Source organism: Pipra filicauda, unplaced genomic scaffold, assembly GCF_003945595.2.
Source record: "Pipra filicauda isolate LSUMZ 115617 unplaced genomic scaffold, ASM394559v2 scaffold1056_size33668_pilon, whole genome shotgun sequence".
NCBI lineage: Eukaryota > Metazoa > Chordata > Aves > Passeriformes > Pipridae > Pipra > Pipra filicauda.
Window position 1 is genome coordinate 16105 of NW_024103492.1, and position 17162 is coordinate 33266.

The 17162-nt window shown below is 56.5% G+C and overlaps 1 protein-coding gene across 1 annotated transcript; it reads right to left on the reverse strand.

Annotated features, from left to right (window-relative positions):
• Nucleotides 1–3374: 3374 nt before the first annotated feature.
• Nucleotides 3375–16667, reverse strand: LOC113982250 (L-gulonolactone oxidase-like). The gene is made up of 8 exons (XM_027710283.2): nucleotides 16446–16667; nucleotides 13449–13634; nucleotides 10985–11092; nucleotides 8034–8110; nucleotides 6673–6822; nucleotides 5827–5991; nucleotides 4510–4600; nucleotides 3375–3503 (listed from the first exon to the last, which is right to left on the reverse strand). The coding sequence occupies exons 1-8, from the start codon at nucleotides 16665–16667 to the stop codon at nucleotides 3375–3377; spliced, it is 1128 nt and encodes a 375-aa protein (XP_027566084.2).
• Nucleotides 16668–17162: the final 495 nt, after the last annotated feature.

Consider the following 17162-nt stretch of genomic DNA (forward strand, 5'->3'; position numbering starts at 1 on the left):
GACAGCCAAGGCGATTTTTTTCGCCGCTGCTGCGCATGCGCGAAGTGCAGAGATATACCAGTTGCCTGGCAACGTGCGTGCTTTGCGTCACTGCGCATGCGCACGCTAAAGGGAGCGTCTCCCATTGCCTGGCAACGCGGGCGCCATTGCAGTTTCCCGTCGCTACTGCGCATGCGCCGTCAGCTGTTGCTTAGCAACGAGGCGGCAGCGTCGTCGGCCCCCCCCCCCCCCCGCCGTATCCCGGAGTGTTTCCATTGGGAACACCGGGAAAAACGGCACTGGGACAGGGCCTGAGAGCCCCCCCGCCCGGTGTCACCTGCACGGGGGTCCCTGCACGTCGGGGGGTGAGAGGGTGGGGAGGGGCTGGGCTGGAATTCCCAGAGAAGCTGTGGCTGCCCCTGGATCCCTGGGAGTGTCCAAGGAAAGGTTGGAGCCACCTGGGATAGCGGGAGGTGTCCCTGAACATGGAATGGGATGAGCCTTAAAATCCCTTCCCACCCAAACCATTCCAGGATTCCAGGAGAAAGGACACTCAGAATCCACTCAGAGGGATTTTTCTGGAATGTGGGGATGGAAAAGGCAGGAAAGGGGAAGGGAGACCCTGCCCTGAGTGCCGAGATTCCCAGGGAATTTATTTCTTCTATCCCGGGGAACCGGGATAGAAGAATCCCCCGGGAAGAAGGGCCGGGATAGAAGAATCCCGGGAAGAAGAACCGGGGCAGGAACATCTCCCCACCTCCCCCTTCCCTCCCCTCCCATTCCCGACTCTCCTTTCCCCCATTCCCGACTCTCCTTTCCCCCATTCCCGGCTCTCCTTTCCCCCATTCCCGGCTCTCCTTTCCCCCATTCCCGACTCTCCTTCCCCCATTCCCGACTCTCCTTCCCCCATTCCCGACTCTCCTTTCCCCCATTCCCGACTCTTCCTTTCCCCATCCCGACCTCTCCTTTTCCCTCATTCCCCGACCTCTCCTTCCCCCATTCCCATCTCCTTTCCCCCATTCCCGACTCTCCTTCCCCCATTCCCGACTCTCCTTCCCCCATTCCCGACTCTCCTTTTCCCCCATTCCCGACTCTCCCCCATTCCCGACTCTCCTTCCCCCATTCCCGACTCACGGCGCTTCCCGGGAATTCCTTTCAGTGCCGGGGCGGGGCCGGTTTGGGCTCGGGGGGGTTCGGGGACCCCCGGGGGGACGGAGGGGCCGCTCCCCAAAAGCCCCCCATGGGATTTGGGGGGTCCCGGGACGGCGGAAGAGCCGAGCGAGGAACGGGAGGGACCGGGAATGTGGGACGGGGTTTGTAGGGCCGGGAATGCGGGACGGGATTTGTAGGGTCGGGAATGGGGGACGGGGTTTGTAGGGCCGGTGACGGGATTTGTAGGGCCGGGAATGCGGGACGGGATTTGTAGGGTCGGGAATGCGGGACGGGGTTTGTAGGGCCGGGAATGGGGGACGGGATTTGTAGGGCCGGGAATGGGGGACGGGGGTTGTAGGGCCGGGGACGGGATTTGTAGGGCCGGGATCCGCCCGCCCCCTAAAAAACACCCCCGCCCAGATGGGGCGGACGGATCCCGGCCCTACAAACACCCCCAGAGGGATCGGGATCATCCCGCCCCCTAAAAACACACCCACACACGGGGCGGGGGGAGCTCGGCCCTAAAAACACACCCAGAAGGGGCGGGGACACCCTAAAAACACACCCAGGGGGATCGGGATCCCATAAAAACACACACAGAGGGGCCGGGATACCCTAAAAATACAATCAGGGGATTGGGACACCCTAAAAACACACCCAGGGGGATCGGGATCTCAAAAAAACACACCCTGAGGGATCGGGACACCCTAAAAACACACCCAGAAGGGGCGGGGACACCCTAAAAACACACCCAGGGGGATCGGGATCCCATAAAAACACACACAGAGGGGCCGGGATACCCTAAAAACACGCCCAGGGGGATCGGGACACCCTAAAAACACACCCAGGGGGATCGGGACACCCTAAAAACACGCCCAGGGGGATCGGGACACCCTAAAAACACACCCTGGGGGATCGGGACACCCTAAAAACACACTCCAAGGGATCGGGACACCCTAAAAACACCCCCAGAGGGGCCGAGATACCCTAAAAACACACTGAGGGGGATCCCCTAAAAACACACCCTGAGGGGTCGGGACACCCTAAAAACACATCGCAAGGGATCCCCTAAAAACACCCCCAGGGGAATCGGGATCCCAAAAAAACACAACCAGGAGGATCCCCTAAAAACACTCCCAGGGGGATCCCCTAAAAACACTCCCAGGGGGGCCGGGATCCCATAAAAAAACACCCAGAGGGGTCAGGACCCCCTAAAAACACCCCCAGGGGGATCCCCTAAAAACACCTCCAGGTTTGGATCCCGGGACAGGGATGGATTTGGGATCCTGGGATAGGGATGGATTTGGGATCTGGGATAGGGATGGATTTGGGATCCCAGGACAGGGATGGATTTGGGATCTGGGATAGGGATGGATTTGGGATCCTGGGATAGGGATGGATTTGGGATCTGGGATAGGGATGGATTTGGGATCCTGGGATAGGGATGGATTTGGAATCCTGGGATAGGGATGGATTTGGGATCCCAGGACAGGGATGGATTTGGGATCCTGGGATAGGGATGGATTTGGATCCTGGGATAGGGATGGATTTGGGATCCTGGGATAGGGATGGATTTGGGATCTGGGATAGGGATGGATTTGGGATCCCAGGACAGGGATGGATTTGGGATCCTGGGATAGGGATGGATTTGGGATCCTGGGATAGGGATGGATTTGGGATCTGGGATAGGGATGGATTTGGGATCCTGGGATAGGGATGGATTTGGAATCCTGGGATAGGGATGGATTTGGGATCCTGGGACAGGGATGGATTTGGGATCCTGGGATAGGGATGGATTTGGGATCCTGGGATAGGGGTGGATTTGGGATCCTGGAATAGGAATGGATTTGGGATCCTGGGATAGGGATGGATTTGGGATCCTGGGATAGGGATGGATTTGGGATCCTGGGATAGGGATGGATTTGGGATCCTGGGACAGGGATGGATTTGGGATCCTGGGATAGGGATGGATTTGGGATCCTGGGATAGGGATGGATTTGGGATCATGGGATAGGAAATCCCAAGCCCTTCCCGCATTCCCAGGGCTGGGAATTCCACGGGACATGGGGAAGCTGCGCCGGAGGAAAGGCCTTTATTGGGGGCTCTCTGGGATTTTGGGGATCTCCAGGATTCCCAGGGAGAATTCCAGGCGCCGGGATCGGATCAAATCCCGGGAACGCGCGGGCGGAGCGACGCTTCGGGAGCGGGAATTCCGGGACGATCCAAGAATTCCGCTCTTTCCATCAGTAGAACACCTTTTCCAGGTAGGAGTTGAGGAAGATGCCGGTGGGATCCAGCTTTTCCCGGACGGAGCAGAACTTCGGGAATGCCGGGAACATCTTCTCCAGCTCCTTCCGGGTGCAGCTGTGGGCCTGGAGGAGAGACCGGAATGTCCAGGGGGGAATTCCCGGAGACGGGAATGTGGGCCTGGCACGGGGAGCCCCTCAAGGAATTCCTCAGCATCAGGAAACATTGGGATAGGGAGGAATCCAGAGCTCTGGGATGTGGGATGGGATCCATCCCTGAGCTCTCCCTTGTCTCCAAACCCCTTTTCCAGGATGGAAAATGGGAACGATCCCGTTTTTCCAGCCTGGATCCACACCAGGACATGCTGGGAATGGTGGGAGCCACATCCCAACACCAGAAAACATCGGGATAGGGAGGAATCCCGAGCCCTGGGATGTGGGATGGGATCCATCCCTGAGCTCTCCCTTGTCTCCAAACCCCTTTTCCAGGATGGAAAATGGGAATTTCCCCCTTTTCCCAGCCTGGATCCACACCAGGATGTGCTCTGGGAGTGGTGGGAGCCCCATCCCAACATCCACATCCACAGAAGACATTGGAATATTGAGGAATCCGGAGCCCTGGGATGTGGGATGGGATCCATCCCTGACACTCTCTTGACTCCAAACCCCTTTTCCAGGATGGAAAATGGGAATTCCCTCCTTTTTCCAGCCTGGATTCCACACCAGGATGTGCTCTGGGAATGGTGGGAGCCCCATTCCAGCATCAGAAAACATCGGGATACGGAGCCATCCGGGATCCCAAATCCATCCCTATCCCAAGATCCCAAATCCATTCCTGAGATCCCAAATCCATCCCTATCCCGGGATCCCAAATCCATCCCTATCCCGGGATCTCAAATCCATCCCTATCCCAGGATCCCAAATCCATCCCTATCCCGGGATCCCAAATCCATCCCTATCCCAGGATCCCAAATCCATCCCTATCCCAGGATCCCAAATCCATCCCTATCCCTGACCCTCCCCCCTTGTCTCCAAACCCCCTTCCCGTGAGGAATCGTGCCGGGAACTGGGAATTCCTTCCTCTCCCGGCCCTTTCCCGGCGGGATTCCCGGTGGGATTCCCGATGGGATACCTTGGCCCAGTGGGGTCTCCCGTCGTGTTTCCGCATGATCCGCTCGTAGGTGCTCCAGTATTCCCGGATGGGAACGGCCTTCCCGTAGGGCCTGGGGTGGGATCAGGGAATGAGCGGGATCAGGGAATGGGCGGGATCAGGGAATGGGCGGGATCAGGGAATGAGCGGGATCAGGGAATTGGTGGGATCAGGGAATGAGCGGGATGAGGGAATGAGTGGGATCAGGGAATGAGTGGGATGAGGGAATGAGCGGGATCAGGGAATTGGCGGGATCAGGGAATGAGCGGGATCAGGGAATGAGCAGGATTAGGGAATGAGCAGGATGAGGGAATGGGCGGGATCAGGGAATTGGCAGGATGAGGGAATGAGCGGGATCAGGGAATGAGCGGGATGAGGGAATTACCGGGATCAGGGAATGGGTGGGATCAGGGAATGAGTGGGATCAGGGAATGAGTGGGATCAGGGAATTGTTGGGATCAGGGAATGAGTGGGATCAGGGAATGAGTGGGATCAGGGAATTGTTGGGATCAGGGAATTGGCAGGATGAGGGAATTGTTGGGATCAGGGAATGAGCGGGATGAGGGAATGGGATTGGCACACCTGGAAAACCCCACCCGGGAAAGGCCGGGAAAGGGATGGGACATGGATTGGGAATGAAGCCCCATCCCACGGCCCCGGGTTATCCAGGGAATGTTCTGGAATGTGCCAGCACATCCATCATCCCAGAGATTTGGGAGCACAGAGGTCCAGGATAGGGATAGGGATGGATTTGGGATCCCAGGGATGGATTTGGATCCCAGGATAGGGATGGATTTGGGATCTGGGATAGGGATGGATTTGGGATCCTGGGATAGAGATGGATTTGGGATCCCGGGACAGGGATGGATTTGGGATCCCAGGATAGGGATGGATTTGGGATCCTGGGACAGGGATGGATTTGGGATCCTGGGATAGGGATGGATTTGGATCCCGGGATAGGGATGGATTGGGATCCTGGGGTAGGGATGGATTTGGGATCCTGGGGTAGGGATGGATTTGGGATCTGGGATAGGGATGGATTTGGGATGACAGGAATGGTTTGGGGATCTTGGGACAGGGATGGATTTGGGATCCCAGGATAGGGATGGATTTGGGATCCTGGGATAGGGATGGATTTGGATCTCAGGACAGGGCTGGGTTGGAATCCTGGGATAGGGATGGATTTGGGATGACAGGCGTGGTTTGGAGATCTCAGGATCGGGATGGATTTGGGATCCAAGGACAGGGATGGATTTGGATCCCGGGATAGGGCTGGAATTCCGGGAATGGCGCTCGCACCGGTAGAGGATGACGTTGATGAAGGCGGAATCCCTCCGGAAGCAGGGGCTCAGCCACACCTCATCCCCCTTGGAAAAGCGAACTTCCACCGGGAAGTGGGCCCGCAGGCCGGGAACGGCATCCAGGGCCTCCCGCAGCTCCAGCAGCGCTTCCCGAGTCTTCCCACTGCCGGGAAAGGGACCCCAGAGCCCGGTCAGGGAATTCCCGGCCCCATTCCGGCCTCATGGCATCCTGGGAATGGGCTGGGAATGGGCTGGGAATGGCACATCCCACATCCCATGGCTCCATTCCCATTCCCATCCCATCCCAGCTCTATTCCCATCCCAGTTCAATTCCCATTCCCATCCCAGCTCCATTCCCATTCCCATTCCCATTCCCATTCCCATCCCAGCTCCATTCCCATTCCCATTCCCATCCCATTCCCATTCCCATCCCATTCCCATCCCAGCTCCATTCCCATCCCAGCTCCATTCCCATCCCATTCCCATGGGGGCTTTGGAGACAGGCTGGGATGGATTTGGGATCCTGGGATAGGGATGGATTTGGGATCTTGGGATAGGGATGGATTTGGGATCCTGGGATAGGGATGGATTTGGATCCTGGGACAAGGATGGATTTGGGATCTGGGACAGGGATGGATTTGGGATCTTGGGATGGATTCGTTATCCCAGAATAGGGATGGATTCTTTATCCCAGGACAAGCCTGGACAGGTCTCCCCAAGCCAAACTTCCAGGTGGGAATGTTCCTCCCATCCACATCCCTTTCCCCATGGATTCCCTACTGCTCCAGGGGCATCCCAGGAGGGGGTTTTCCCAGGATTTCCCTGGGATTTCCCTGGGATTTACATGGGAATGGCCCAGTCCTGGACGTGCTGCCGGAAGCGACACTCGTAGTTGAAGATCCGGTGGCTCCGGGCGACCTTTTCCACCCGGGAGCTGAAGAGGAGCCGGAAAAAGCAGCGGTTGATCCAAGGAACCAGAGCGGGAATGAAGGTGCTGCCGGGAGAGAGAGCGGGAGCTGAGATCCCACCGGGATTGGGATCCAACCGGGATTGGGATCCCGGGAAGGGTTGGGTGGGAAGGAACCTTAAATCCCATCCCATTCCATGGGCAGAGACACCTCCCGCTATCCCAGGGGATCCAACCCGGCCTTGGACACTCCCAGGGATCCAGGGGCAGCCACAGCTTCTCTGGGAATTCCAGCCCAGCCCCTCCCCACCCTCCCAGCCGGGAATCCCTTCCCAATCTCCCCCCCAAATCTCCCCTTTCCCACTGGGATCCATTCCCTGGGGCCTGGCATTCCAGGCCCTGAGCCCCAGGCCCTCTCCAGCTCTCCTGGAGCCCCTTCAGGCTCTGGAATGTGCTCCAAGCTCTCCCGGGATCCTTCCCAAATCCAGCCTGGCCATTCCCAGCTCTCCCAGCCTGGAGCCAGAGCCTGCCATTGGATCCAGCCCCAGCCCAGCTCCTCCCTGGGAAGGAGTTCCGGGAACAAGGGGGTTCCCTGGGAATCTCGGCACTCAGGGCAGGGTCTCCCTTCCCCTTTCCCGCCTTTTCCATCCCCACATTCCAGAAAAACCCCTCTGACTGGATCCGGAGTGTCCTTTATCCTGGAATCCTGGAATGGTTTGGGTGGGAAGGGATTTTAAAGCTCATCCCATTCCATGTTCAGGGACACCTCCCGCTATCCCAGGAATGGCACTTTGGACCTTCTGGCAGTGCCCGACTTGGCCCAAATCCCACTTTTCCCTCTTTTTGGAGCCCATCCCGCCTCTCCCAGGCCTCTCCCACTTCCCAGCTGAGCCTCCAGCATCCGGATGGAGCAGATCCCTCGGGATATTCCCAAACCTTTCCCAAAAACCCCTTTTCCAGCCGCAATTCCACGTCCCCTTGGGGCTGGGAAAAGCTCCCCCAGGAATGTTGGGATCCCATCCCTGCAGGGCTGGAAAATCCCTGTGGATGCGGCCCCTCGGTGATCCCAAAGGGCTTTTCCAGCCGGGACAATTCCCGGATTTCCGCGGCCGCCAGAGGGCGCTGCAGCCCCAGCCACCGATCCCGGCCACGGGAAATCTTGGGAAAAACCCCAAGGAATTCCTCCTTCCCCAGGGATGGGGAAGCTCCAGGTGACATCCCGCCCTTTCCCGCCTTCCCGGGGAATCCCAGGAAATCAGGGAACAGAGCGGGACGAGGCCGATCCTGGAAAATCCCACCTGATCCAGAGCAGGAATTCCAGCAGGTAATATCCCACGGCGTAATCCCAAATCCAGCTGGAGGAGGAGCAGGGAGGCTGCAAATCCAAGAGGAGAGGATGGGAGTCAGGGAAGAGCAGGACTGGGAGGGAGGGAATTTGGGAGCACGGAGCGGGAGCAGGAGCGGTCCGGGAACAGGGATTGAATCCCAGCATTCCCAGAAATTCTGCTCCCTGGTTTGTCCTGAGCATTCCAAGAGCTTGGGAAACCCTGGGATTCCCAGACTGTGGGAACAGGTCCCATCCATTCCCAAAAGGAGATGAGGATTTGTCCTGAGCATTCCAAGATCTTGGAAAACCCTGGGATTCCCAGATTATGGGAACAATTCCCATTAAGATCCAAAAGGAGAGTGGGATTTGCCCTGAGCATTCCAAGAGCTTGGAAAACCCCAAATAATGGGAACAATTCCCATCCAGCTCCAAATGGAGACCAGGATTTGTCCCGAACATTCCAAGAGCTTGGAAAATCCTGGGATTCCCAGATTATGGGAACAATTCCCATTAAGATCCAAAAGGAGAGTGGGATTTGCCCTGAGCATTCCAAGAGCTTGGAAAACCCCAAATAATGGGAACAATTCCCATCCAGCTCCAAATGGAGACCAGGATTTGTCCCGAACATTCCAAGAGCTTGGAAAATCCTGGGATTCCCAGATTATGGGGACAACTCCCATCCATTCCCAAAAAGAGACCAGGATTTGTCCTGAGCATTCCAAGATCTTGGAAAACCCTGGGATTCCCAGATTATGGGAACAAGTCTCATTAAGCTCCAAAAGGAGATCAGAATTTGTCCCAAACATTCCAAGAGCTTGGAAAACCCTGGGATTCCCAGATTATGGGAACAAGTCCCATCCATTCCCAAAAGGAGACCAGGATTTGTCCTGAGCATTCCAAGTTTGGAAAACCCTGGAATTCCCAGATTATGGGAACAATTCCCATCCATTCCCAAAAGAGACCTGGATTTGCCACCAGCATTCCAAGACCTTGGAAAACCCCAAATAATGGGAACGAGTCCCATCCAGCTCCAGAAGGAGATCAGGATTTGTCCTGAGCATTCCAAGAGCTTGGAAAACCCTGGGACTCCCAGACCATGGGAACAACTCCCATCCATTCCCAAAAGAGACCAGGATTTGTCCCGAGCATTCCAAGAGCTTGGAAAACCCTGGAATTCCCAGATTATGGGAACAAGTCTCATTAAGCTCCAAAAGGAGACCAGGATTTGCCAGGAAGATTCCAAGATCTTGGAAAACCCCGGGATTCCCAGATTATGGGAACAACTCCCATCAACTCCCAAAAGACACCAGGATTTGTCCTGAGCATTCCAAGAGCTTGGAAAACCTTGGAATTCCCAGATTATGGGAACAACTCCCATCCATTCCCAAAAAGAGACCAGGATTTGTCCCAAACATTCCAAGAGTTTGGAAAACCCTGGAATTCCCAGATTATGGGAACAATTCCCATCCATTCCCAAAAGGAGACCAGGATTTGCCCTGAGCATTCCAAGATCTTGGAAAACCCTGGGATTCCCAGATTATGGGAACAATTCCCATTAAGATCCAAAAGGAGAGTGGGATTTGCCCTGAGCATTCCAAGAGCTTGGAAAACCCCAAATAATGGGAACAATTCCCATCCAGCTCCAAATGGAGACCAGGATTTTGTCCCGAACATTCCAGCGCTTGGAAAAATCCTGGGATTCCCAGATTATGGGAACAATTCCCATTTAAGACTCCACAATGGCTAGTGGGATTTGCCCTAGCATTCCAAGAGCTTGGGAAACCCCCAAATAATGGGAACACATTCCATCCAGGCTCCAAATGGCGACCAGGATTTGTCCCGCACCTTCCAAGAGCTGGAAAATCCTGGGATTCCCAGATTATTGGGACACATCACCTTCCATTTCCCAAAAGCGACCAGATTTGTCCTGAGCATTCCAAGATCTGGAAAACCCTGGCTTCCCAGATTATGGGAACAAGTCTCATTAAGCTCCAAAAGGAGATCAGAATTTGTCCCAAACATTCCAAGAGCTTGGAAAACCCTGGGATTCCCAGATTATGGGAACAAGTCCCATCCATTCCCAAAAGGAGACCAGGATTTGTCCTGAGCATTCCAAGTTTGGAAAACCCTGGAATTCCCAGATTATGGGAACAATTCCCATCCATTCCCAAAAGAGACCTGGATTTGCCACCAGCATTCCAAGACCTTGGAAAACCCCAAATAATGGGAACGAGTCCCATCCAGCTCCAGAAGGAGATCAGGATTTGTCCTGAGCATTCCAAGAGCTTGGAAAACCCTGGGACTCCCAGACCATGGGAACAACTCCCATCCATTCCCAAAAGAGACCAGGATTTGTCCCGAGCATTCCAAGAGCTTGGAAAACCCTGGAATTCCCAGATTATGGGAACAAGTCTCATTAAGCTCCAAAAGGAGACCAGGATTTGCCAGGAAGATTCCAAGATCTTGGAAAACCCCGGGATTCCCAGATTATGGGAACAACTCCCATCAACTCCCAAAAGACACCAGGATTTGTCCTGAGCATTCCAAGAGCTTGGAAAACCTTGGAATTCCCAGATTATGGGAACAACTCCCATCCATTCCCAAAAAGAGACCAGGATTTGTCCCAAACATTCCAAGAGTTTGGAAAACCCTGGAATTCCCAGATTATGGGAACAATTCCCATCCATTCCCAAAAGGAGACCAGGATTTGCCCTGAGCATTCCAAGATCTTGGAAAACCCTGGGATTCCCAGATTATGGGAACAATTCCCATTAAGCTCCAAAAGGAGAGTGGGATTTGCCCTGAGCATTCCAAGAGCTTGGAAAACCCCGGGATTCCCAACCCTTTCCCAAGGAACCGCTTCCCGCCCTGCATTCCCCCCCCCCTCCCCCCCAGAATTCCCGGGAATCCCTGGGGCCGTGCCCGATCCGTGGGATCCTGGTAGATGATCCGGACGTGGTCGCTGTGCGGGAACCACAGGAAGCGGAAATATTGGGAACGCTCCAGGTGCTCCTCCAGCTGCTCCAGAACCTGCGGGAAAAGCGGGATGTGGGGCCGGGATCCCGGGAAGGAGCATTCCCAGCAATCCCGGGAAGGAGCAATCCTGGCCATCCCTGTGGGAAAACCAGGATGTGGGGTCGCGATCCCAGGAAGGAGAATTCCTGGCCATCCTGGGAAGGAGCGTTCCCGGCCATCCCTGAGGAAAAGTGGGATGTGGGGCCGGGATCTTGGGAAGGAGTATTCCCAGACATCCCAAGAAGGAGAATTCCTGGGCATTCCTATGGGAAAAGCGGGATGTGGGGCCGGGATACTGGGAAGGAGCATTCCCGGCCATCCCTGCCTTGGGATCAGCCCGGCACCGGGACAGGCCATGGATCCCACTTATGGGAATGGAGTTGGGATGGGATGGGAATGGAGCTGGGATGGGATGGGATGGGAATGGGATGGGAATGGAACTGGAATGGGATGGGAATGGAGCTGGGAATGGCCAGGCTGGAGAAGGGAAGGATCCCGGGAGAGCTTGGAGCACATTCCAGAGCCTGAAGGGGCTCCAGGAGAGCTGGAGAGGGCCTGGGGCTCAGGGCCTGGAATGCCAGGCCCCAGGGAATGGATCCCAGTGGGAAAGGGGAGATTTGGGGGGGAGATTGGGAAGGGATTCCTGGCTGGGAGGGTGGGGAGGGGCTGGGCTGGAATTCCCAGAGAAGCTGGGGCTGCCCCTGGATCCCTGGCAGTGTCCAAAGCCGGGTTGGATTCCCTGGGATATCCGGAGCTCTCCCTGTTCCATTTAAACCCGGACGAGCCCCCCGCTCCTCTCCCAGCCTCCCATTCCCAGTTTTTTTGTCCTTCTCCCACTTTTTCCCCTTCCTCCCGGGTTTCTCCGATTCCAAAGTCACCCCGGAGCGGGGCTTTACGTAATCCCTGCTCCCGCTGATCCCAGCGTTATTCCCGGGCCGGGAGATAAGCCCGGCTCAAACACTTCCAAACATTTCAAAGGCCCTTTGTCCTCTCCCGCCTCCCGCTTCCACATAAAAAGCGGGATTGGGGAGCGGGAGATGGCCCGGGATTGATAAGGGGGATGAATATTCATGGAGAGCGACCTTTCCTTTCCAGCGGCTCCCGGGGGGAGGGATCGGGGATCAGGGATGGGGGGGATGGGAATGGGGCTGGAGCTCGGCCCGGATCCTGCGGCTGAGGGCGAGAATTCCAAGGAAAAAGGTGGATTGGAGGTGGGAAAGGACGCTGGGAGTGGGGGAGGGAAAGAGGGAGGGGAGGTGGGACAGGATTTAGGGAAGGGGTTTTGGGATACAGGGAAGGGGGGGACGGGATTTAGGGAAGGGGTTCTGGGATACAGGGAATGTGGGATGGGACACAGGGAAGGGGTTTTGGGATACAGGGAAGGGGTTCTGGGATACAGGGAAGGGGTTCTGGGATACAGGGAAGGGGTTCTGGGATACAGGGAAGGGGTTCTGGGATACAGGGAATGTGGGATGGGACACAGGGAAGGGGTTATAGGATACAGGGAAGGGGTTTTGGGATACAGGGAAGTGTTGTGCGATACAGGGAAGGGTTCTGGGATACAGGGAAGGGTTTTGGGATACAGGGAATGTGGGATGGGATACAGGGAAGGGTTCTGGGATACAGGGAAGGGGTTCTGGGATACAGGGAAGGGATTATGGGCCCCAGTTCCTGCTGGATCCTCCGGAAAATGGGAAGGGGCCGCATCCCAAGGATCCATTTGCTCCGGAACATCTCCCAGAGAAGGCGATGGATCCATCCTGGGATGGGTCCTGCTTCCCAAGGGGGCCCTTCCCACCCTTGGGAAGGGGCAATTCCCGAGGGATTTGGATTTTCCCTCCCTTCCCTGAGGGGTTTCCGGCTTAAAGGATACCGGGAAATCATGGAATGTCCACGGCCCCAAAGTGCCACATCCACAGGGATCGGAAATCCCTCCGGGAATGGTGACTCCAGCCCCACCCTGGGAAGTTCATTCCAGGGCCTGACAGCCCTTTCCATGCGGGAATTGTTCCCAATATCCCACCTGAGCCTGGAGGGACATTGGAGGCCCTTCCCTCTGCTCCTGTCCCTTGTTCCCTGGGAATTCCCTGGGAATCCCCAATTCCTCCCGAAACTTCCTTCCCGGGAATTGTGGGGAGCTGGGACAGTGCCAGGATGGCACAGGATCCTTAGGGATGGTTCAGGTTGGAAAATCCCTCCGGGATCACGGAATCCAACCATTCCCAGCACTTCCAAGGCCACCCCAGATCCGTGTCCCCAAGGGCCACATCCACAGGGATCGGAAATCCCTTCGGGAACGGCGACTCCTGGGAAGGATCCCGTGGGATTTTCCCGCCTCCCGGCCTCATTCCCGGGGAATTCCCGGCCGTACCTGGGGCAGGGTGGACGGAAAGGCCACCTCGCGCAGCCGGAATTCCGGGACGCACTGGAAGGTGACGCTCAGGACGATTCCCAGGCATCCCAAGTGCAGCCGGGCCGCCTGGAAAACCTCGGGATTGGCCGCCTCCGAGCATTCCAGGATCTCTCCCGAGGCCAAGAGCAGGGTGAGGGCCACGACCTGGACACGGGGGAGGGAATTCCGTGGGATGCAGCGGCTCCATCCTGGCATTCCAGGGCTCATTCCCTGCCTGGACCCACCGTTTCCTGAGCTCCCACATTCCTTGGGATGCAGCATTCCCTGCTTTCTCCTGGGATTCCAGGGCTCATTCCCTGCCTGGATCCACCTTTTCCCACATTCCCACATTCCTTGGGATGCCTTTTCCCTATTCCCTGGGATTCCAAGGCTCATTCCCTGCCTGGAGACACCTTTTCCCAACCCTTCTCCCAAGATTCCTTGGGATGCAGCATTCCCTGCTTTTCCCTGGGATTCCAGGCCTCATTCCCTGCCTGGATCCACCTTTTCCTGAGCTCCCACATTCCTTGGGATGCAGCATTCCCTGCTTTCTCCTGGGATTCCAGGGCTCATTCCCTGTCTGGACCCACCTTTTCCCACATTCCCACATTCCTTGGGATGCCTTTTCCCTCTTCCCTATTCCCTGGGATTCCAGGCCTCATTCCCTGCCTGCAGCCATGTTTTCCCAACTTCCCACATTCCTTGGGATATATTCCTTGGGATACCTTTTCCCTCTTCCCTGCCTTTTCCCTATTCCCTGGGATTCCAAGGCTCATTCCCTGCCTCAAGACACCTTTTCCCAACCCTTCTCCCAAGATTCCTTGGGATGCAGCATTCCCTGCTTTTCCCTGGGATTCCAGGCCTCATTCCCTGCCTGCAGCCACCTTTTCCTGAGCTCCCACATTCCTTGGGATGCAGCATTCCCTGCTTTTCTCTGGCATTCCAGGGCTCATTCCCTGCCTGGAAACATCTTTTCCCACATTCCCACATTCCTTGGGATGCCTTTTCCCTCTTCCCTGCCTTTTCCCTATTCCCTGGGATTCCAGGGCTCAATCCCTGCCTGGACTCACCTTTTCCCAAGTTCCCACATTTCTTGGGATGCAGCATTCCCTGCTTTTCCCTGGCATTCCAGGGCTCACTCCCTGCCTGGAGACACCTTTTCCCAAGCTTTTCCCAACCCTTCTCCCATAATCCTTGGGAATGGATCCTTGGGATGCAGCTTCTCCCTCCCTTTTCCCTGGGATTCCAGGCCTCATTCCCTGCCTGCAGCCATGTTTTCCCAACTTCCCACATTCCTTGGGATGCATTCCTTGGGATGCCTTTTCCCTCTTCCCTGCCTTTTCCCTATTCCCTGGGATTCCAGGGCTCAATCCCTGCCTGGACTCACCTTTTCCCAAGTTCCCACATTTCTTGGGATGCAGCATTCCCTGCTCTTCCCTGGCATTCCAGGGCTCACTCCCTGCCTGGAGACACCTTTTCCCAAGCTCTCCTGATCCTTGGGATGCCTTTTCCCTCTTCCCTGGCATTCCAGGGCTCATTCCCTGCCTCCAGCCACCTTTTCCCAAGTTCCCACATTCCTTGGGATGCCTTTTCCCTCTTCCCTTTTCCCCGGGATTCCAGGGCTCATTCCCTGCCTGGACCCACCTCTTCCCAAGTTCCCACATTCCTTGGGATGCAGCATTCCCTGCTTTTCCCTGGCATTCCAGGGCTCAGTCCCTGCCTGGACTCACCTTTTCCCAAGTTCCCACATTCCTTGGGATGCAGCCCCTTCTCCAGCTCCATGAAATCCCGGGATCCCATCCTGATTTGGGCTGGAAGGGCCCTCAAATCCCATCCCATTCCATGGGCAGGGACACCTCCCCCTATCCCAGGTTTTTCCAAGCCCCATCCCAGGTTTCCTTGGATGCTCCCAGGGATCCAGGGGCGGGGCCGGTGGAGCTTCCCTTCTCCACAGGATCTGGTTGGGAATTCCCAACCCCGGTGCTGGGTCACAATTCCCTGGGATGCTGGGGATTCCCTGGAATGCTGGGGGTTCCCTGGGATGCTGGGGATTCCCTGGAATGCTGGGGGTTCCCTGGGATGCTGGGGATTCCTTGGGATACTGGGGATTCCTTGGGATACTGGGGATTCCCTGGAATGCTGGGGTTCCCTGGGATGCTGGGGATTCCCTGGAATGCTGAGGATTCCCTGGAATGCTGGGGATTCCTTGGGATACTGAGGATTCCCTGGAATGCTGGGGGTTCCCTGGGATGCTGGGGATTCCCTGGAATGCTGGGGGTTCCCTGGGATGCTGGGGATTCCTTGGGATACTGGGGATTCCTTGGGATACTGGGGATTCCCTGGAATGCTGGGGTTCCCTGGGATTCTGGGGATTCCCTGGAATGCTGAGGATTCCCTGGAATGCTGGGGATTCCTTGGGATACTGAGGATTCCCTGGGATGCTGGGTGTTCCCTGGGATGCTGGGGATTCCCTGGAATACTGGGGATTCCTTGGGATACTGGGGATTCCTTGGGATACTGGGGATTCCTTGGAATGCTGGGGATTCCCTGAGATGCTGGGGGTTCCCTGGAATGCTGGGGATTCCCTGGAATGCTGGGGATTCCTTGGGATACTGGGGATTCTATGGGATGCTGAGGATTCCCTGGGATGCTGAGGATTCCCTGGGATGCTGGGGATTCCCTGGAATACTGGGGGGTCCCTGGGATGCTGGGGGGTCCCTGGGATGCTGGGGGGTCCCTGGAATGCTGGGGATTCCCTGGGATTTGGAGGATTCCTTGGAATACTGGGGATTCCCTGGGATGCTGGGGGGTCCCTGCAATACTGGTGATTCTCTGGAATACTGGGGATTCCCTGGGATGTTGGGATTCCCTGGAATACTCAAGATTCCTTGGGATGCCGGGGATTCCCCGGAATGTTGGGGGTTCCCTGGGATGCCGGGGATTCCCTGGAATGCCGGGGATTCCCCGGGATCTCACCTGGGTGGGCAGGATGCCGTGGCCGATCCCGGTGTTGTGGGTCCCGGTGCCGATCACTCCGGCCGCCGACACCTCGGACACGGCCCCTAAACTGGGAATGGGAATGGGAATGGGAACGGGAATGGGGATGGATCCCTCCTCCGGGAGAGACCCTTCCCACATGGATTCATCCCCGGAGGCACCATCTACAGGGATAAGATCCAGGGAAAACGGTCCCTCCATCCAAGCGCAGCCCAAGGGAAGTTCAAACAAAGCGGGAAAAAATTCCCGCTCCAGGGAATCCGGGAAGGGGTTGGGATGGAAAATCCCTCTGGGATCACGGAGTCCAACCATTCCCAGCAGTTCCAAGGCCAGCCCGGATCCGTGTCCCCAAGGGCCACATCCACAGGGATCTGAAATCCCTCTGGGAATGGGGAATCCACCACTGGGTGACATTTTCCATGTGGGAATTGTTCCCAATATCCCAGCTGATATCCCAATATCCCTGGCCCAGCTGGAGGCCGTTCCCTCTCCTCCTGTCCCTCGTTCCCTGGGAATTGGGGACCCCTGGCAGGGAGTTGTGGGGTGGGAAAAGGTCCCTCCTGATCCCTCTTTTCTCTGGGATCAGCCCCTTCCCAGCTCCCTCAGATATTCCCGGTTCTCCAGCCCCTTCCCAGCTCCCTCAGATATTCCAGGTTCTCCAGCCCCTTCCCAGCTCCCTCAGCCATTCCCAGATTT